Source organism: Periplaneta americana, chromosome 8 (genome assembly GCF_040183065.1).
Source record: "Periplaneta americana isolate PAMFEO1 chromosome 8, P.americana_PAMFEO1_priV1, whole genome shotgun sequence".
NCBI classification, from domain to species: Eukaryota; Metazoa; Arthropoda; class Insecta; order Blattodea; family Blattidae; genus Periplaneta; species Periplaneta americana.
The window spans coordinates 139500119-139522302 of record NC_091124.1 but is presented as its reverse complement, the minus strand read 5'-3'; the positions used below and the strand labels follow the sequence as shown (position 1 = coordinate 139522302).

The 22184-nt window shown below is 35.7% G+C and overlaps 1 protein-coding gene across 3 annotated transcripts in view; it reads left to right on the top strand.

The window, feature by feature from the left end:
- PolZ1 (DNA polymerase zeta catalytic subunit) overlaps positions 1–22184 on the top strand; it is a 303982-nt gene that overhangs the window by 261031 nt on the left and 20767 nt on the right. For 2 of the 3 annotated variants that reach the window (XM_069833727.1, XM_069833728.1), the window contains exon 27: positions 17952–18180. In XM_069833727.1, the coding sequence (XP_069689828.1) occupies positions 17952–18180 (229 nt within the window). Of the gene's footprint in view, positions 1–17951; positions 18181–22184 lie in introns of those variants that run through there. The other variant, XR_011333618.1, reaches the window with a different exon arrangement.

Here is a 22184-nt window from a genome sequence, read left to right as displayed (position 1 = left end):
TAGATACATACTGGATTTAACAAATATGTCCTCTAGGCCTATATAGTTCCAAAACCAAATGGTGTTACCTGACAGACTTGATGAAGGATATTCTAAAGTTGTTTGTGAGCCAACATCATCTCTATTAAATGTCACCAGGAAACATAACTTGGGACATTTTTATCAATTATAATTGTAACATATTGTATGTGTTTTTCTCATCATGAATAATATAATGTCCAGAGTTTCAAAACATTTAGAATTTGAAGCTCTGAAGTTCACTGTCAGTAAAAAAAATTGTAGCGAATAGGCCTACCTATATCACTTGAGACTGAAGATAAAACTTTGTGCATAGACTGTCATAAGTGTGAGAATTATGCGAAAAATAAAATGATATTCGTGGAAACTACCAGACATTGAATTTTAACAGGTGAAAATGCTATTTTTACGATATTTTTTTTATTTTTGCCAGCTTCTGGGCACTTTATCGCCATGTCTGGTTAGCTGTATTAGGACAGTTTTTTTCCTGTAATACATGTATACAGGTGTCCCATTTATCTTGTGCACCTATTATAACTTTTTTTGTTTGGATAGGTATTGGAATTTTTGTTTTTGAGAGTTATGTTAGAACGAGGGGCTGACATGAGTGTAGAGATTTGGTGCACATGTAACTACATTATGGTACAAGATACACATGACATCATCAATTTTTCAAATAGCACTACATACTTTAATCATGTTACATTGATTACACACATTAAGTGGAGTTCAAAAATGTATCACAATGTCACCTTCCAATCACTAACAACAACAAAATGCAAAATGAATGCCATTAGAATGTGCCGTTTGTTATGGTGCCTCATTTATCTTGTGCATTAACTTACACAAAATGAAACACGACTGACGTCCGTACACGTCGTGTGTTGTGTGTTTGCTGTCTTAACGTGTAAACAAACCACAACTATCGACACCACAATCCACGTAGTGGCGTGCACGTTCTCCGGACCTGTCGCCACTCGACTTCTGTAGGGAACTGTAAAGGACAGTGTGTACCAGAACATTCTGACAACACCAAACGACATACAGCAACGCATTCGACAGGCTTGTGTGTCCATTCAGCCAGCAACATGTTGGCCAGTCATACAGTCTTTCGGGGAATGCCTTCGAATGTGCATTAATGTGAATGGTCACCATTTGGAACATCTTCTGTGACTGTCAAAGCATAACATTGTCACATTGGCAGTACGTTTTTGGTTCGTTTTGTTGTTGTTATTGATTAGCAAGGTGACGTGATACATTTTTTAACTCGTCTTAATATGTGTAATCAATGTAACATGGTTAAAGTATGTAGTGCCATTTGAAAAATTGATGTCACGTGTATCTTGTACCATAATGTAGTTACATGCACCAAATCTCCACACTCATGTTAGCCCCTCATTCTAACATAATGCTCAAAAACAAAAATTCTAATACCTATCCAAACAAAAAAGTTACAATAGGTGCACAAGATAACTGGGACACTCTGTATATGTAGATTCCATTTCACTGGAAATAAAAACTAGACTTCATGTTCATACATGGAAAATAAATTTCTAAAATTCAGTATTTTCACAAAATTGTGGAAAAGTATCTTGCCTATTTATATGTCTAATAAGCAGTGTTAGGAACAAGTTTTTTTTTTTTTCAGTAATGAACTACAACATTTAAAATGTATAAAAATTGTAATAATTGATTACTCAATTGTAATTAAAAAATGTTACATATTAGTCGAAAAATAATGGGTTTTAGAAGTTTGGACAGCCCTGGTTCCTGAACTAATCGCAGTGAATGCTTTTTCTTCTGGGTTTACAAGTTCTTTAGTGTGAACTAACTTTCAGAAAAAATGGGCCAATTTCGTGGTGTTGATGCAACACTCTTTGGTTGAGTTGACATAGACCATTTAGTTGACCCAAAGGTAAAAAACGCAGCTAAAAGAAAGAAGGGTTGTACAGCTGTCAAAAGAAAAAGTGGCCACTCTCCTGGAACAAAGTTCCCTTCGGGTATCTTCGCTACAATTCGGAGACAGGCGATGTTACAGGTTGTTGGACCACGTTGCCTGATATCTACAGTTATAATTGAAGTATTTTGTGTGTTATTCGATAGCGTAATGGTAGCGTTCAGGCCTCTTATTCATGAGGTCCTGCGTTCGACTACAACCTCGTGCTTTTTATGTTCTTTTTTGTTCTGTTTTTGAGAGAGACAAACTATACATAATGGCTCCTTTCTCTTTTACGATTATTTTAGTAATTAACATCAGGTTCATTAATATATTATGCCATGACTTTATCATTATGATATTGTGGCTGCAAATGGAAAGAAAAAAGATTTTATTCTCAATAAAAATATCTTTCGTGGCATAAACAAAACAAATTTACTGGCGTCGGCCTTAAAACATTCAGACAATTAAGCGTTCAAAAAACAAAACAAAAAGCCACAATTCAATATTTAGTCTATCTTATCTCGATCATCTTGCAGTCGAGTGGGCATGGAATCGACTAGTCTTTGCAAATAGCGACTGTTCTTAGACACGATATTCCAGGCATTCTGAACATACCCACATACATAAGTGTTCTGTCCATGGGCAGGTCTTTCATTGCAAACCCAGCAATCTCCAATCTTTCCTATTTTCTGCCTTCCTCTTAGTCTCCGCATATGATCCACATATCCTAATGTCTTCTATTATTCTTTTCAACCAGAGACCCAACCAATTCCTTTTTCTCTTTCTAATCAGTTTCAGCATTATTCTTTCTTCACTCACTTTTTCAAACACAATTTTATTTCTTATTCTGTCTGTCCACTTCACACGCACCGTTCTTCACCACATCCACATTTCAAATGCTTCAATTCGTTTCTCTTCATTTCGTTGTAATGTCCATGTTCCTTCCCCATACAATGCCACACTCCACACAAAGCACTTCACTAGTCTCTTCCTTAGTTATTTTTCCAGAGGTCCGCAGAATATCCTTCTTCTTCTATTAAAAGCTTCCTTTGTTTATGTTTGCAGTTTTTCTTGGGAAGGATAGGCCTAAATGCGGTAACATCCCGTTGCTTTCCGCACACCACTATCTCTTTCGCATCTTATTAAATTCCAGGGGGCCCAAGCGTGGAGATGAGGAGAGTGGATTTGACTAATTGGGCCCTCCGGACTTCACCGAAAGTCACGGCAAGGGTTAAATATTAATTCTATCAGGATGTTTGACCCGATCAGAGACCGGGAAATCTCAATTAGCCTTTGCCCCCCGCATCCTGGACTAGCTTCTACGAATCATCAGACAATCTTAGAGTGTGATTGGGCCAATTTTTCCGAAAATGTTTCCACACTTTTGCCCTCGTAGCTCAGCGGACAAACGTCGAAATTTAGATGTCAACGTCTCAGGTTCAATTCCTCGTTACTTCTTTTCATTTTATTGTGGTTCAAGATAGTATAATGTAATAATACAAAAAGAAAAACTAATACCAGTATTATGCAACTGGATTTTTCGAAACCTAATATTAAATTTATGTTATTTATATCGCTAAAGAACGATTACAATATAAATAACTAGAATATTATTTATACAGTATCACTAAAGAACGATAACAGAATATAAATGATAAATATCGGTTTGTTTAATTAATTTAAGATATTATATAATACTTATTTAATTATCTAAATAAAATAACCTATTTTACAAAGAAGGATGGTTATTTGTGTTATAATAATTACTTACATAAAATACAGATTATTTATATTGCGAAAGAACAATAACAATATAAATAACTTGAATATTATTTTATTATGCTAATGAAGGAAAACAGAATATAAATGATAACTTGAATATTATCTATATCGCTAAAGAACGATAACAATATAAAAAACGTGAATATTATTCATATCGGAATTTCACAGATTTATTACAGATATATTTAAGAAATTGTAGAAGAATAGTAATTAGTAACAGTGTCCTATTTATTCTTCTTGGAGCCAGATTTGTAACTTTTAAAAGTGTGGTTACTATGTTGAAGTGTATGTGTTGTAACGGATGCTTGATTTGTTATGTATGTGAGTCAGTTATGTGATGCTTGATGTCGTCGCAATGTCGTAATTATAGTTTGATTGTGTTTGTATGACTATTGTGTATTAATTTATGATGTATGGTACGGAAGGCTGCGTATTTGTGTTATAGAAGTGTTACGTGTGTGTGTTGTTAATGTTTTTGTATGTTTCAAATTGATACCTGATATTTATTTTGCAATCGCAGTGCCTAATTTACGGTTTGTTTATGTTTTGTTTACATCGCGTAAGCTAATTTAATTTTCTTTTCTAATTTTCTTTATGCTTATCTTTTTTGTGTATGAAACTATAGCCCTAACATACATATGTAAAATAGGGTTAACCACCATTGGAGATACAATAATAAAAATTGTTATTCATATCGTTATAAAACGATAACAGAATACAAATGATGACTTGAATTTTATTCATATCTCTAAAGAACGATAACAAAATATAAATAACGTGATATCCATAAAGAACGATAACTGAATATAAATGATAATTTGAATATCATTTACATCGCTAAAGAACGATTAAAAAATAAAATGAAAACTTGAAGAAGGCCCAAACCCACAACCTTTGAATCACTAAACAAGCACTCTACCGCTGGCCTACGAGGCGCAGACATGGAACACTTTCATAGTTCGGGAACTGCTTGTACAAGCACATGCATCGTGTAACATTGCCGCGACCCGAAGTGGACTTTGAAAATATTCGCTGTTCACGAGTGCGGCCACTTTTTTTTTTGACAGCTGTACAACTGTTATAATCATCAACTAAGCACATTGTTGGAAAAACATAAGACAAATTTCATATAGCAAAAGAAGCGATAATACATGCTACTGTGTTGAGGCCTTGTCATAAACCATATTTGTTTGCCTTATCGTCATAAAAAACATGAAGTTCGATCGAGGTTTTGAGTGTTCTTTGAGTTACAATTTGTCGAATTGAAAGTAAATAATGAAACAAGTATCACTTTCACATATTATGTACAGTGTTCTCAGTTTGAAACCTAACCACAAAACAGTGCTTCTAACTTCTCGCAAGGTAAAAGAATATTTTGGACAGTCCTTTGCCATTAACACTAAATGTTATTACATTAAAAATTAAAAATGAAAAGTAGCATTATTTAAAAGCATTCACCGGTATCAGAGATGATGATCCTGACATCCACATATTTTCCACAAATTCCTTATGATTTTTATGTTTGGGGAGCATTAAAGACAGATTGTTTATTTGATCATTATCTTTGAGGCTTGTGAGAGCTTATATGAAGCTGTATAATTATCTTCTATCTATATATTTAATTTGAACTGTGGCGAAAAAATTTAAGAAAATCATACATCCTGTGAGGTTGTGTGATGTCTCTGTCGAAAGTTGATAATATTAATATTGCGGGAAAATCTAAATGGTTTGTAGCGAAGTTCATAAAAAGCTTTACATTTAAAAAATATGTAGGCCTATGACCGTCGCAGTAAAGCGTATATCATAGGACATCTTGCAGTTTGTTTCGTAGTGATGTGCAGAGGGCTATGGTTCACGTAATGTACTTTATCTTCATTTGAGTTATTAATACATCTTTTTGAGGTTTCTTGAAGGTCGTGAATAGTGTCAGTAATGTGGGGCTTTGTGTATAGAAAAGGCTACATTTCAAATAATGAAATTTCAAACATCGTGTTCGTGGTGTTTCCTTAAAATGTAGCTATCGAATCCTTCTGTACATGCGAGATGTTGATGTTACAATATCATGCTTTTCGAGACCTTGATACCGTAATAATGGTTTGTTCATCTTTCAACTGTCACGTATTTTTTTTGTGCTTCAATATAGTACGTGTGTTTTTTATCTGGCATTACTTAAAAAGTAATAGTGTTGTTACGTTGTGAATTTAGTTCTTCTTTATTAGTTCATTATTATGAGTGTAGCTGGTCGACCAAGAAAATGTGATAGAACGTTTAGAAATGTAACTGCATTAAGAACTCGTAAACGACTATGTAGAAAATGATCTTTGTAATAACATTTCAAGAAGTGAAATTATACATGAAGACAGTATTACATATTACGATGTAAAAATAAAAAAAAAAATGTGCGTCCATCGCAGCAAAAACGTATACCGTAGGACATCTTGCAGTTTATTTCGTGGTGTTATGCAGAGGGCCGTGGTTCACGTAATGTACATCTTCATTTGAGTTATTAATACAGCTGTGTTAGGTTTTTTGAAGATCATGAATAATATCAATAATGTGGGACTTTGTGTATAGGAATTCAATTGTGATTTTCAATCTCTATCAAGCAGCAGTTGCTGCTACAAGCCACTAGTTTTATTTTTAATGTGCGAGTAATAACAATTAGTAGTAATGGTGAGTGAGATTGCTTTGTGGCTACCTTGCAGTCACATTGCTGACAGCAGCTAGTGCGGGGATGGACAGTTAAAATGTCACTTGGCTCTAAGGTTCTAAATTGTGTGTACTGTATTTTTATGCCGATGTAGTCAGTGTAAGTGAAATATCTGTGGTGCGCGGTAAAAGGGCATAAGTAATAAATTGAAAGTTTTCAGTAGAGCAAAAGCGAAGTTTGAAATGAGCAGGGCGTCAGAACTGCTGTATTTCACCATTTCCGCCACTTGATGGTGCTAGCTCTGTTTGGTGTGGCGCTCCGCGCAAGAGGACTATATGTATTATATTTAAGTCCTCTTGGCTCCGCGTGCTATGTGATTTAACCGCCCTGGCTCAACTGTGTTTAAAAGGAGAGAATATTTTCTCCACTCACTACATCGACAGTGTATGGAAACATGCATGTGTTTTGTTTCCCAAAAAGAGAATAATTATGTCTATGAACCTAAACTAAACAAATTACGAAACTAATTGAGTGGAAAGAAATCTTACCTCTAAGTAGAAGAAAGTTTTGCGAGTGTCCACGTGGATTTTGCACTTGTCTTGGATTTCATCTCTCCTGATATTTCTTTAGCGCGGAAAATAAGCCGACACTTAATATAGTGCAATACCAGTTGAGGTAAATATACAAAAAAAAAAAAGTGCTCCTCTGAACAACACGAACGAAAAACTGGAAGCTCATACATCATTTCGACACAATCTGAAAATACATCACCCCAAAATGCATTGTCATTCTTTAACTTATTTTCAAGAGTTGTGTCGATTCTTTTTATTATATCTTAAAAAGCCAGAGAAGGATATTTCAGAAATTTTGTCGTTTTTCCAAAGTCCCTTATTGTATTAAGATGCTGTAAGTCGAAACTAATTTCAGTCTCTTCTCTCTGCAAAGTCTTCAAACATTCCTTACATTGCAAAAATCTTTTTTCTGCTGTGTGAAGTAGGTACCCACACAAATAATAAACAATATTGTTGGCTGACCTTGTTGCGCTGTTATCAAATGACAGATCCCAAGGCATCAACTCCGGTTCAATGTCTGTCAATGAAATTTTTTCTCTGATTTGTTTCTCGATATCCACCTTAATGTAACTGCAACATTAATGCGTGCCATATATCGGATTTTTTGCGTAAATGACGTCAGCTTATTATCAATTGTATCTTCACAATTTGATTTCGATGACAATACACCTTTCGGTGGCACATAGATGGACTGGAGCTGGTGTAAGTTTAGGAAATCGATTGATGTTGGATGGTCATCACGCTCAAACCTCGGATAAGACCAAAATGTCTTTCAGCAGGGTCTTGGTTTAATTTGGCAGTTAGACCATATTTATAACCTGGCGCCCAAAGAATTTCAGCCAAGTCAAGTGTACTCTTCACAGTAACTCTAAGAGATTCCAAGGTCTGATTCGATGCAAATGAATTATCGTTGCGCTGGAGAACTTCGTTGAATTTTTTCAGGGTTCTGTGCTGCTTAACATCATTTTGTAGTCCTTTAATCGGTAATTTAGAGTTCATTGCATCGAATAAGTCGTTCATATCATTTGTAAACATTTCATTGTTCTCACTGTTCTCAAATCCATGTACACCCATTTCTCTACAAAATTTAATACCCAAAGCCACGGACCTGCTAAAAAGCTGCGTCGCTAGTTTTACACTCATATTCTGAAATGCCCTAGGGTCTAAATGACTTGCTGTTATGTGCGGAGCTAGCCTCTTCTCATCGCCTGACAATATGTCAGAGTTGTAGAGTTTCCTGTAATATGTTGCCATTGTATACAACGTTATTTGATTTGTGGAAATTATTTCGCACACACTTCATTTCATGGCAAATGTCACCAAGAGCAAAAATTTTTTCTATTGAAATCACAAGGATTGGTTACATAATTATTAACCTGGTTAATTTTCCCGGAAATTCCAAGTTCCTTCCACGCTTTTTTTGTTAGGTTGACTACCATCACAAGTGAAAGCCACCACCCTTATATTGTTCTTCTCCAGTTCCATAATAACTTGTACGATTATTTTTACTAGTGTCGTGCTGTCAGTTGCGTTCTTAATTAAATAGCAATAGGCTGCACCCAGTTCTTCATTAAAGGAACGAGGAAAAATACCAAAGCATGGTCTCCTAGAACATTTTTGGCTTCTTCCTTTGTGAATTGGCCCATATTAACAAATCCATCAAAAGTGCAGCTACTCGAATTATATCTGATATCCTCTCTTAATTTCACCTCATTGAATATTAAAACACAATTACGGCGATTGTCATCATCTCCTTCCATATCATTGGCTACTGCTGAGAGTACATATGGATTGATACCATAATTGCATTTCATCCCAGGGATAGCTTCAGGCGCGTTCACGTAGAAAGCTGGCAGCAAGCGACATGTCGCCAGTGGCTTGTTTACAAGTGCTTGCATGTTTCGAAAGGTTCATGTACAAAACTGGAAACAAGTTCCTGTTGAGCTATTACTCGTGATCAGTTGTGAGATGAGTTCTTCAAGTGGAGAGTTATTTTTGATTGAAAATGTAGAGTTGAAATTGTATAGAAAAAGAGTGGGGTGTACATGAAATTAACTGTGAAAGAAGGAACTTTGATGAGTACCATCAACAACCTTCAGTCTCTACATATGCCTGTACCCAAAAAGGAACAATTTTTGGAGAATTCAAACAGTTTTTCTCTATGGTCTTGCAGATGGTAATTACCGGTTTGTAATTATTGATGTTGGTGGTTGTGGTAAGCAAAATGACGGAATACATTTGAAGCATCTGATATGTTCAAATTAATGATAAGAAAAGAGCTTGATATTCCTAGTCCGTCATTTATACCTGGTACCAATGTAAAAGCTCTGTATGTGTTTCTTAGTGATGATGCTTATCCACTTCTATCTAATTTTATCAAGCCTTATTCAGGAAAGAATCTTTGCTTAGTTAAGGAAATGTACAACAAAAGGTTATCACGTATAAGAAAATGAATTGAATGTGCTTTTGGGATTCTTTTTAAAAAATGGAGACTATTATCAACTAACATAGAAACCGAGGTAAATATTGTGGAGGACATAATAAAGTGTACAAGCCTGTTGCACAATATAATCATTAATAAAGAAAGCATACTTACTTACTTACTTACTTACAAATGGCTTTTAAAGAACCCGAAGGTTCATTGCCGCCCTCACATAAGCCTGCCATCGGTCCCTATCCTATGCAAGATTAATCCAGTCTCTATCATCATATCCCACCTCCCTCAAATCCATTTTAATATTATCCTCCCATCTATGTCTCGGCCTCCCCAAAGGTCTTTTTCCCCTCCGGTCTCCCAACTAACACTCTATATGCATTTCTGGATTCGCCCATACGTGCTACATGCCCTGCCCATCTCAAACGTCTGGATTTCAAGTTCCTAATTATGTCAGGTGAAGAATACAATACGTGCAGTTCTGCGTTGTGTAACTTTCTCCATTCTCCTGTAACTTCATCCTGCTTAGCCCCAAATATTTTCCTAAGCACCTTATTCTCAAACACCCTTAACCTATGTTCCTCTCTCAGAGTGAGAGTCCAAGTTTCACAGCCATATAGAAGAACCGGTAATATAACTGTTTTATAAATTCTAACTTTCAGATTTTTGGACAGCAGACTGGATGATAAGAGCTTCTCAACCGAATAATAACACGCATTTCCCATATTTATTCTGCGTTTAATTTCCTCCCGAGTGTCATTTATATTTGTTACTGTTGCTCCAAGATATTTGAATTTTTCCACCTCTTCGAAGGATAAATCTCCAATATTTATATTTCCATTTCGTACAATATTCCCGTCACGAGACATAATCATATACTTTGTCTTTTCGGGATTTACTTCCAAACCGATCGCTTTACTTGCTTCAAGTAAAATTTCCGTGTTTTCCCTAACCGTTTGTGTATTTTCTCCTAACATATTCACGTCATCTGCATAGACAAGAAGCTGATGTAACCCGTTCAATTCCAAACCCTGCCTGTTATCCTGAACTTTCCTAATGGCATATTCTAAAGCGAAGTTAAAAAGTAAAGGTGATAGTGCATCTCCGTGCTTTAGCCCGCAGTGAATTGGAAAAGCATCAGAAACTGACCTATACGGACTCTGCTGTATGTTTCACTGAGAGACATTTTAATTAATCGAACTAGTTTCTTGGGAATACCAAATTCAATAAGAATATCATATAATACTTCTCTCTTAACCGAGTCATATGCCATTTTGAAATCTATGAATAGCTGATGTACTGTACCCTTATACTCCCATTTTTTCTCCATTATCTGTCGAATACAAAAAATCTGATCAATAGTCGATTTATTACGCCTAAAACCGCACTGACGATCCCCAATAATTTCATCTACATACGGAGTTAATCTTCTCAAAAGAATATTGGACAAAATTTTGTACGACGTCAACAAAAGTGATATTCCTCGAAAGTTACCACAGTTGGTTTGTCCCCCTTCTTAAAAATAGGTACAATTATGGACTCCCTCCATTGTTCTGGTACAATTTCCTTTTCCAAAATAGCAAGTACAAGTTTATAAATTTCGCCATATAATGCACTTCCACCCTCTTGTATTAATTCTGCTGGAATTTGATCGATACCTGGAGACTTGTACTTTTTCAAATTTTCTATCGCAATTTCGACTTCTGAAAGTGTGGGTTCGGGTATAAATGGCTCAGCAGTTTGCATTTCAATTTCGTCCCGATCATTTCTATTTGGCCTATGTACATTTAGTAGTTGCGCAAAATAGTTTTTCCATCTGTTTAGGATTGATGGAGAGTCTGGAAGCAAGTCACCATTCTCATCCTTGATCACGTTTACCCTTGGCTGATATCCGTTCTTAAATTCCTTTATACCCTTATATAAATCTCTAATGTTTTTATTCTTACTATTTGTTTCTACCTCCTTCAGTTTTTCCTTCAAGTAACCTCTCTTTTTATTCCTAAGTGTACGACTTGCTTCCCGTCTTTCATTGAAATAATTATCTCTCTTCTCCTCAACTGGATCCTGTAAGAATTTCAATTTTGCCTGTTTCCTTCTTTCTACTACCATGCAACAATCTTCATCAAAGAAACAAAGCATACAAAGAAAGCATACAGTACCATTTAACCGAAACCACAGTCATCCCTGTACCAAAAAACAAAATGAAATCTTTGGGAAGACCCACAAACGTAGTAGCAGAGATATGTTTAAGACATACTTTGTCAGTAACCCCCTATACTTCATAAGCTAAAACTGTTCATAAAATAATTTGTTATAATGTAACTGTCATCAAATAATATGTTTAGATATAAGAAATTGCTCAATTACAATAAAAAACAACTATCAAAATTCATCTTCGGCTTTCATTTCAGAAGATATTTCCTTCCAACATTTGTCAACGAAAATCCTGTTAGCATGTACTTTCAGTCGTTTATCCCAAATGGCTCTTCTTTGCAATGATATTTTACTTCATCAACATCCACCATTTTTAATGACAATAAATCACCGATCAAGTGTACATAGTGCTATCCGCCAGCTGAGCAGCGCTGGAAATAGATGTTTCATTTATTCTTGTTTGCCGGTCGGCACTTGCAACAAGCGCTTGCATGTCCAGACAGGCTCTGTCTATAAACGGACACAAGTACAATAATGTGGACTTTTACTCGCGCTGGCAAGAGCTGGAAACCAGCTTTGTACGTGAGCTTCCTTAACAAAGGAAGTGAAGGCAATGGCAATAACTGATGGTTCAAACAATGTTCATAACCTTTTCTAGAATTTATTAATAACATCAAACTCTCTAAGATAAATTCTGATTCATACCTCATTCCACGTGAACATGTCCCACTCTTCTTAGTCATAGTACGAACCACGAGTTTTTGTTTATCATTTAACAAATTTATTTTATATCTGCTTAACGACCTTCTTAATTAATTTATTACATTTACATAACCCCGCTTCTTTTTTCTACTTTCAGAGAGAAGAAGTCGCAGCAGCTTTACTTCTTTTTGGAGTTGAATCACTTCATCTGAAAGATCATTGTTTATAATCGACGAATACTTACAATCAGCTTCATCCACTGCTTCACTAACTGCATTCGATTCTTGTGATATAGTTTTGGGTTCCTCAGTCTTTTTTCTCTTCTGTTGACGAGCCTGATTATTTTGTATTTTAGGAGCCTTTCTGTTGAAATATTTCGGAATTCCAGGGAATTGGTGTGGCACAGCATCTGTTGTTAATTTGCATTTATCACGTTCTAGTTCAACTGTTTTCCCTTGTATTACAAAGGAGTCTACCTTCACTATCATGTCATTGTTAAAGTGAACATCGCAAACCCGATCTTTTTCTGCCAATGAGCGTCACTTCTCGGAATTACCCTGTTCCACTGATCTAAACTATTTTTAGGGGATTTAAAGAAGTGTCTACCATCTCCCACCACATACCCTGATTTACAACTAGGCACAAAACAGCTGGGCATTGTGAGAGTTCATTAATACTTAAACCTTTTGTCCAAAATAAAGTATAAAATCATAAATATACTATTATAGCATAACATTACCCTCAACTGGTGTATTCACATGCATTTACTCTCACTTAATTCCATTCAATTCACATAAAACACACTATTCTCATAAAAACGACAGCGGTTCCACTCACGTTATTGTGTAAAGTCCACAGTCACTGCCAGCCATATCGCCCACTACGACATCTGTTGAGGAAATTTGGAACTATGTCAGCTGAACTATGGGTTCTTATGTATGTTCCCTCACTTAATGATTCACCCGCCCTGGAAATGAGGGTCAGTATAATTATAATGGGCTGGAACTCTGACGCTCTACATTATTAGGGAAGAGGATAGACATAAGGTAGCTGTACCAGTAGTTGACACAGTAAGAAAAGTTTATAGCATTTTTAATAAAAAATTTCAACTAAGTTATTGGAGCCAAAACAGATTATAAATTTTTCTTTACCATCCTTGTATCTTTACAATTAACCTCCCAGTTTGTAGTTTCTGTCATATTTTAAATTAAATGATAATTAATATTTTGATACACATCGGCATATGCACCAGTAATTGACATGCAAAATTTTTACATGTACCAGTGTTTGACATAAATCTGTACCAGAAATTGACATATTTAAAAAACTAAACGAACTTGAACTCAAACATGACTGAAGAACAAAACTTTGAAAAATACCTCACTTATTAAGATCTGAGACCATTTAACTGAACTTATATCAGAATCATCTGCCTTGAAAATGTCCTTTTTGTCATTGCAACATTTCAGAGCTATCACTTCTATGTCCAAGTAATTTGTTTCCTGAATAATGCAAGCATACTTATAGACTCATCTCTTGCCTGAAAAAGACACAATAACAAAATTTCCCTTTTTAATTCTAGACACTTTTGTTGATTGTCTTAAGTCTTCTTCAAAAGAACCAAGAACACTTATGTCATCAATACTGTCCCCAGACTCTACCCGCTCTTCTTCAGTATTGAAGATTCTTCTCTCAAAATTTTCCTCCTTGTTTGTTTCTTGTTTTTATCCTGTTTATCAAGTTTCCCCTTTTCCTTTGCTTCTTTTTTTTTTCTTTCTTTCTTTCTTTCTTTCTTTCTTTCATTCTTTCTTTCTCTGCTCTTCATGTTTCGTTAATAATTCTTTTTCCTCATGATATAGTACCCACTATGGTGATGTAATTACACTAGGTATTCTTTCTTTTTTCATTCTTTTAGCTTTCTCTGCCCTTGGGCCTGGCCAGAATAGAGCCCTCTTAAATGGGAAGGAATAATCTTTCCATCTGATGTTGATGGTTCACTGTTGATATTAATGATTCACTTCCTTCTATGATTATGGATGATACTGTAGCTACTTCTTTTGTTAACTCTCCTCCGACCAAATTAGCCCCTTTGCTTTTTCATTTTCTTCCAAGTTAGATGTTTCTTGTACTGCTTCAATTACTTTAGTTCTACTCCTTTGATTTAAATGTGAAACTCTGTCATGTACTCTCTTCCATAAGTTAAACAAAGACTCATCACAGTTGTCACCCCCAATTATTTAATGACTTTTTAAAGGTCTCAAGTTTTTCTTGGCCAATTTCAGCTTCCAGAAACTTCAACCCCTGGTTATCTTTCCCTGAATTTGCAGCACTTAGTTCAGGAGTTACCATAGTCCCCACTGATGGAATCTTTGAAAAATCAATAGAATCTGGATTCCAGGGTACTAAGCCACATTTTCGAAATCCATTTTGCAAGATCAAAGGTGTTATACTTTCTTCCAATGCCTTTCTTAGAAGTGGTGCAAAATCTCTTTTTGTGAGTGCTGGGGAGTCCATATGCTCAATTCTCCATTTGTGAACTCTCTGTCTCTAGCCTTCTTTCAAAGTGTGAAATACAGCTACATCCATAGGCTGTATGAGATGTGTAGCATTTGGAAAGAGAGCAATCAATATTATTCCATTTTCCTCACAAAATTTACTAGTATGAAGAGTCAAATGGGAGGCATGGCCATCAATAAAAAGAATTACTGGCCATAGTATGTTCTCGTTTTGAAGCCAAGGACAGAAAACATTTGAGATATATTCAAAAAACAATTCTCCTGTCATCCAACCAGAAGCTGACTTTCCTACACCCCAAGCAGGAGGAATGCTTCTGGCAATATCTGTAGGAATTCTTTCATATATCTGTAAATTATCATGGTTGGGGCTAGATTACCATCTGCATTTCCTGTAACAAGAACTGTTAGACGCTCCTTATCATCGCTGTTTACTTGCTGATACACATTCTTGCTTCCTTTTGCCACCAACACTTTACCGACTTTAAGATTTAAAAAGAAGGCGCTTTCATCTGCGTTAAACACGCATGTTGGATCATCAAGAATATTTTGAAAGTTGTGTTCAGCAAGATAATTCTGGACTTCTTCAAACCATCTCTTCAGAGCTTCCTTTGTCACGCTGGCCCTGCTGGTAGTAAGATTCTGTGCAACCCTTTCTCTCACTTCAGGATTACGTTTTAGAAATGATTCATACCATTTTCTTCCAGGACGACCATCTACAAAAGGTTTTGGTCGATACAATTCTTTAATTCAGTGTTGATCACTGTCTAACAATTCAACTTTGGTTATAGGAAAGCCAGCTTTAGCAACAGACAAAATCCATTTAGCCAGAAGACCTTGTTCTTCTTCATTTAGAATCGACTCTGGTCCCATGCGACGACTCTTAGGAGATTTTTCTTTATATTTATAAAGTAAAGTGATTCTTGGAACTTGATGTATTTTGGCAGCTGTGGCAACTGGCATCCCCCTTCCAACATCATTCAATGCCTTCTCCATTTGTTCAGTGGAGTAATTCAGCATTTTGCCCTTTATAGGTGGCATGATTCACACTGAAAATAAGCAGCTTGGTTTAGGTACCAGTCGTTGACACACATGGTGCCCTAGTGTTTGACAGTGTCAATTACTGGACCAGATGATCAGAGAGCATTTTTTATAGGTACCATGAATAAATTTCTTAAACTCAATGTAAAAGAAGTAGTAAGATAAACATATCAATTTTATGTTAGAAACATGTAACAGTGTTTGACATGGGCTGTCAAGCATTGGGACAAGCACTTTATATTTGTACCAGTAATAGACACCCCCTCTTCCCGCCATAATATAGTCCCCTAACCTTTAAATTGTGCTCAATGCCTAAAGCAACAAGTTTCAATGCTGCTATAAATACACATATACAGTGGTGTAGCGTCAATGTAAGCTAAAAAGCTCAGCTTCCCCAGTTAATAATAATTTCATAATAAACCTGCCGTTTATGAACAAAATTATTTATTAATTTTAATAGAGTTTATATTTATGCATTAAATATTGTGATGCGGCAGCTCAGGATGATTTGTGATGCAGCAGTAAACAAGAAGCCTGCACATGCCAGCTTGCAAGCAGACTGGTTTCTTTCACTCATTCTTCTGTGTAACCCATCCCGCAGATTCTCCATCCCTTTGTAACTAAACTACCCTTGTCGCAAGGCACGGAAGAAGCTAGCTTTTACATTGAAAGTTTCCGAGTTATCCTTTTCGTGAGGGTTTGTTCAGTTGAAGTGTTAGTGTGCATTGCGGCTGATATGATAAATAATGAGTGAAATAACAGTTCCTGACACCAATTTACTTGAATTTTTAGGACAATTCTATTATCAAGACTGACTTACGAACAAAAGTGCGATTTAAAAAACAAATGACCGTGTCTATTTGTTAGAGATATGTGTAAACCATGAAATCATATTTTACTTCATACCATTTGAGGTCATGCCTTATTGGTGTTACGAGGTTCCAACCAATCTTTGGACTGCTGGCTTGACATTGACTACTATTTATTTTAAGACTATATTTTTGTAATACATTTTCTCATATGTACATGAAAGAGAACTGGAGTTAGCTTCCCCTGCTCAAAATTTCATGCTACGCCACTGCACATATAACTGAAATAGGAAAGAAATTAATAAAAACTTACCTCCTTAATTATTTCGATAAGAAAATGGTGCAGATTTATTATGTTTGCGCAACGGAATATTCCATTGTTAACTGGCCTCTTCTACTGAGGTGTGTTCAGAAAGTCAACAGTGGGTCTTATAGAAGCAAAGTTAGCCAACATTTTGAGCTCAAATAATTTACATGATGGTCATAACCACCAATTCCTGACGTACGCCCTTTTTTACCGCACACCATAGATATATAACAAAATAAATGGAGTTATAAGAATAAATTTTAAAGAAATTTTGACAAGCACAAATTTAGGACTTATAAGTTGTAATTGAATCAGGAATTGCTGAAACAGCACATGTCAATACGCTACACATAGTGACATGTGCTGTTTCTGCAATCCCCGATTCAATTGTGATTCAGATTTTAAGGAAAGGGCAGAAAACTGGAATCAGCTAAATGCACTCCTTAAGACTACTTTTAGGATTCAAACGTTTAGATTATAAAAAAATACTTTCATACCAGAAAAATTAAAATTCAAACACATTGGAGAAATACCAGTGCAATTAACTCCTATAGGTAAGACCTAAAGGTCAATGAGACCATGGAGGACTCAAAAGTAAATGGAGAAACCAGAAATGTTTGGGTTTTATGAGACAATGATGCCGACTTGTAAAATCATATTATTGGAGCTGGAGCTGGATTTCTGTCATTGTCATCATTGCATTTGACACTGAAGCTATCAGCAGTCTTGCTCTTTAGTATTTTGCAACCAAGAACCATTCACCTTCAACTGCTGTACAGACTTCTAGACGTTGTTCGTCCATTTCTTCTTCACTGCAGTGATTACACATTATGTATATTCGTGAGGGAGCATACTGATTTCTTATTGTGTTAGATTTGCTTTATAAAGTCTGACAGTGTTATGGCATTACTTATTAGTTTATTTCATTGATATTAAAGCTCGTATATTTATTCATGTATGTATATTGATGTATAGTATCTTTGAGTGTGTAATAATTTCATTATGCTTGAATATTCATTTTAATTTGTAGGTATGCCAATATGCCACGGAAATGCATTACAAATTTGCCAACAGCTGTGCCTTCTGGCCTCAAAAAGAGCACTATTTCACAATACTTTGCTACCATGAACTGCGCAGTCTGCGACCAATTGACAACTGCTGGTCTCTGCTCAGTCTGCCAACAACAACCTCAGAAAACAGCTATTTTCTTAGCAAATAAGATACGATTATGGGAGAGAGCATATAACAATATTACAAAGGTCAGTTTTGTTCTTTAGTATTCAGCATGTAATTTGTGGAGTCTGATTAGAAGTGGTGGTGGTGGTGGTGGCGGCAGCGTCAGCGGCGGTGGTAGTGGTGGTGGTGGCAGCAGCGTCAGCGGCAGTGGTGGTGGTGGTGGTGGTGGTGGTAAGTCAACTGTCCAAAGATAGGTTTGAACCTCATAAGTGACGCCAATTAGGCATCACTCATGAGGCAACTAAGCCAAGAGATAACGGTGTAGGGTGGCCAGTTCCTTTCTCCCTAGATCTGATGAATGAACATCATTTGAAATATATATGAGTAGTTCATTTTACTTTTTAGTCTATTTCTTTTTCAAGCAACTTTTTAGGAAAATGCAAATTGTATAAGCTGGAATAATATTTCCTATGCTACATTATAATACTTTCATAAAATGTTACACAAAAGTAAAGGTAACTCACGTTCTTGCCATCAAGGAAGTAAAAGGATGTCGAGTTTCCAGATATTAAGAGAAAATTAATAATCTTAGGAACACTCTTCGGTCAATTTATTCACAATAAATTCCCAATATTCACATAATAAAATATTTGATTGCTGCCTTTACTTTATGGCACCAATCATTTGTTATTTTGCGATGCTCAATGAATCAGTTCATAAATAACATAACGGACGTTATAGTCCACATTAAACTTATCAATAGCTGCTTGATACTGGTTCTAGACAATTATGTTGAGTTCAAATGAAGTTAAATTTACTTTGCAAACTATTTACTTTTCCTGACATCTAATTTTTATGTGTGTATATTTCTTTCTGTTTCTTTCATAATATTTCAAACCAGGGGCCTCTTCCATAGAAGTATAAAATAAATGTGTTTGTAACTAAAGCAAATTATAAAAATTTTGTTCCACAAAAACTTCTTGCAGTTATATTTTATTCTTCTTCTTCTTTGGTTCTACAGCTGGGTTCCAGCCTTGACCGCCCCAACGATGCTTTTCCATGTCCTTTGATCTAACACCTTTGTTTATATTTTATTAGGTACTATTAATAACACTAAGATAGACGCTCACTTAACGGAACAGATTCATTCGACATGTTCGGATTTTTGTTATAGTATTGCTCACATGTCTGCATTTTCGAATTTGTCATCTAATGTTATTTACTGCTAGAGAAAATTACTTCTTTGTAGTGTTCTGGATTAAGCCTGGAAATAAAATGACTAGCTCTGAGGAGGATATATTTTTAATTGCGTTAGCTTATAAGTTACAAGTTACATTTGTACTATTTTGTTTCACTAAAATATTAGTATTAGTCACTTGTATCTTTTGTAGATTGTCTTAACTAGAGGAAGAAAAATGACATGTTTAGGTGTTACTGATTTTATAAAGACTATCTGCTTAACTTAATATGTGGCTCAGTGACAGTATTGAAAGAGATTGCGATATTTTAAGAGAAATAATAAGCAACTCTGCTTTTCAACAGAGGACACAATATTAAATCCTTTGCTTAATATGGGTAAAGGTTTGAATATCCTATTTATAAAAACAAAGCACTACCAACTAGGCATCAATTATGAAATACACTACCTGTTCATTCTTTGCCACAAGTCCGAAAATTCTTACACTTGCCTAGTACATAAAAAAAAATTAATGATTTATGACGTTACTTGTATATTATTTTGTAGAACAGAAAAAAAAAAAAAAGATGGCAGGATATGTAGGATCCCTTTAATTGCATGAAGTGTTTAAGTGGCTGGTAGTTGTGTGATTGTATGGATTTGGATGTTTGTAGGTTATGATGTGTATGAAATAAATTATATATAATTATGCATGTTTCATTGTTAAGAGTTATATTTGTATCCTTCATGCTGTATTGTGGATTGTATCTGCCTGCTCCCGCTAAGAAGCAAGATGTACATAGAGTATTACAGAAATGGTAATGGACATTTTTCCCAAATAGATGCACACTTACACACATTCCACGTTAATAATCTTCCTCCAATAGTGGATATTTGCATCATTCATCCAAGTATCCCCCTTTAAGAGTGATGTGCTGTAAATAGATCTGTTGTAGCATTCCCCTTAGTGCACCATAGGACGCTATCTACATATCACCAGATGATGATTAATGGAATGCCGGTAGGATAAATGGGAGTAGCCCGTGAAAACCTATTACTAGGGTCGCACTTAAAAAAGTAAAAAATAAAATTTATTTTTATTATCCCCAGTGTGGATTATTTGATATAGTTTTGTGTTTTTATAATCTGAGAAAAAATTTGGGTGCATTTGGACATTTCTTACCTGGTGCTCAAGCTGCTTAAAGTTTAAGGTTTTAATGAAGTATTAACAATATAGAACTTACAGCCCAGTTACTTTATGGTGACAGCTCGTCAACGCGAGAGAGGAGAAGGTTCGAGTGTGGGAGGGAGACCGATCCGAGACGGAGCGAGCGTTTTGTAGATAGAGGGAGGGAAATATAGTCATTTTAGAAATGAAGTCTCACGTTGCTCTCTCGCACGTTGCAGTGTCTGCATAATTTTGAGCTCCTATCACTGTGTTCTCTTCATACTCCGGAACAATAGTCACTAATAAACACTAATGTGGAAATACAATGAACAGCAGTGCAGAACAATAATAAACACTAAAGAAGTAAACTAATGTCGAAATACAATGAGCAGCAGTTCGGAACAATAATAAACACTAAAGAAGTAAACTAATGTGGAAATACAATGAGCACCAGTTCGGAACAATAGTCACTAATAAACACTAATGTGGAAATACAATGAGCAGCAATCGAATCACTATATTTAACAGTTAATTACTAATTAACAATGAAATATACTTTCTGTATGTGTAAATACCGGTAATGTTCATAAGTGCTTCACTGTTACTTTTCCCATCATCGTCGTCATCGTCATCATCATCATCATCATCCATGTAAATGATGGGGCGGCCTTCTTCTGTACTTCTTTATTTTCCTCAAATACTGCATATTTTTGGCCCTAATGCTGTGATGCTCCATCAGAATTTGGCGATTATTTTGTGTTTTTTTTTTCCTAATGAAATCCTAATTTCATAATAACTTTCCTCAAAGTCGAGATACCTCCCTGAAAGTCGACAGTCTTTCAATTTCAATAATATATATATTTTTTTAAGTGTGGGCCGCTGTTTCTGTGAAATATAGAACTCGTGCTATGGTTTGTTTTATGACAGCTTCATTAAAGTTGTCCACGGTTGATTTTGGCGCCGATTATCAATGTCTTTAGTCTCCATTATTATTTGGCTAACACAGCTCTCAGACACAGCGGTAACCTCTGCTACGAGTTTTCCAACATTTGTTACGTTTTTTCTTCCAACGCTATCTTCATAAAGCACTACACGTTGCTCATGACTACTCACGACTGCGAATGCAATACCCGACCTTTCAGTTTACTTCTAACAGGCCGCATTTTCACAAACAGAAAATAGCAGTGAATCTAGACATTAAATACTACACACTAAACAATACAAAACAGAAGCACTACAACTATTTAAGTAACTAAATGAAATGTACGTAACAAACACACTAAATTGCAATATACAAGACAGTGGTGGTGTAGAACGTCCTTAGCGCAACTGTACGCCCACACTAACGCTCCCGAGATGTGACCGCTAACGCAACCAGGGGAAGACTAAAATGAACACCCCTTCGAACAAACAGTGAACTCGCCCAAACCACTGCATCGCCAGGCCAGAGCTGTCACCATAAAATAACTGACCTGTACTTGATATTTACTGATGTATTTTTAATATTGGAATCAGTATAATACTGTAATCCCTCCTTATCTGCAGTTAATCTCGAGATTCCTCTTGGAGGTACAGAAATGGTGAAAAAAAATGGTGTTTTCCTGCCATATTCCACTTTTCTCCAATAATCCTGGTGCACTAGAAGGAGATTTTTGGGTGAGAATAATCATTCAGAAACCTACCATTTGATTAAAAAAGTCTGAGTGATGGGAATATTAAATGTCTTGTGAAAATTGTTATTG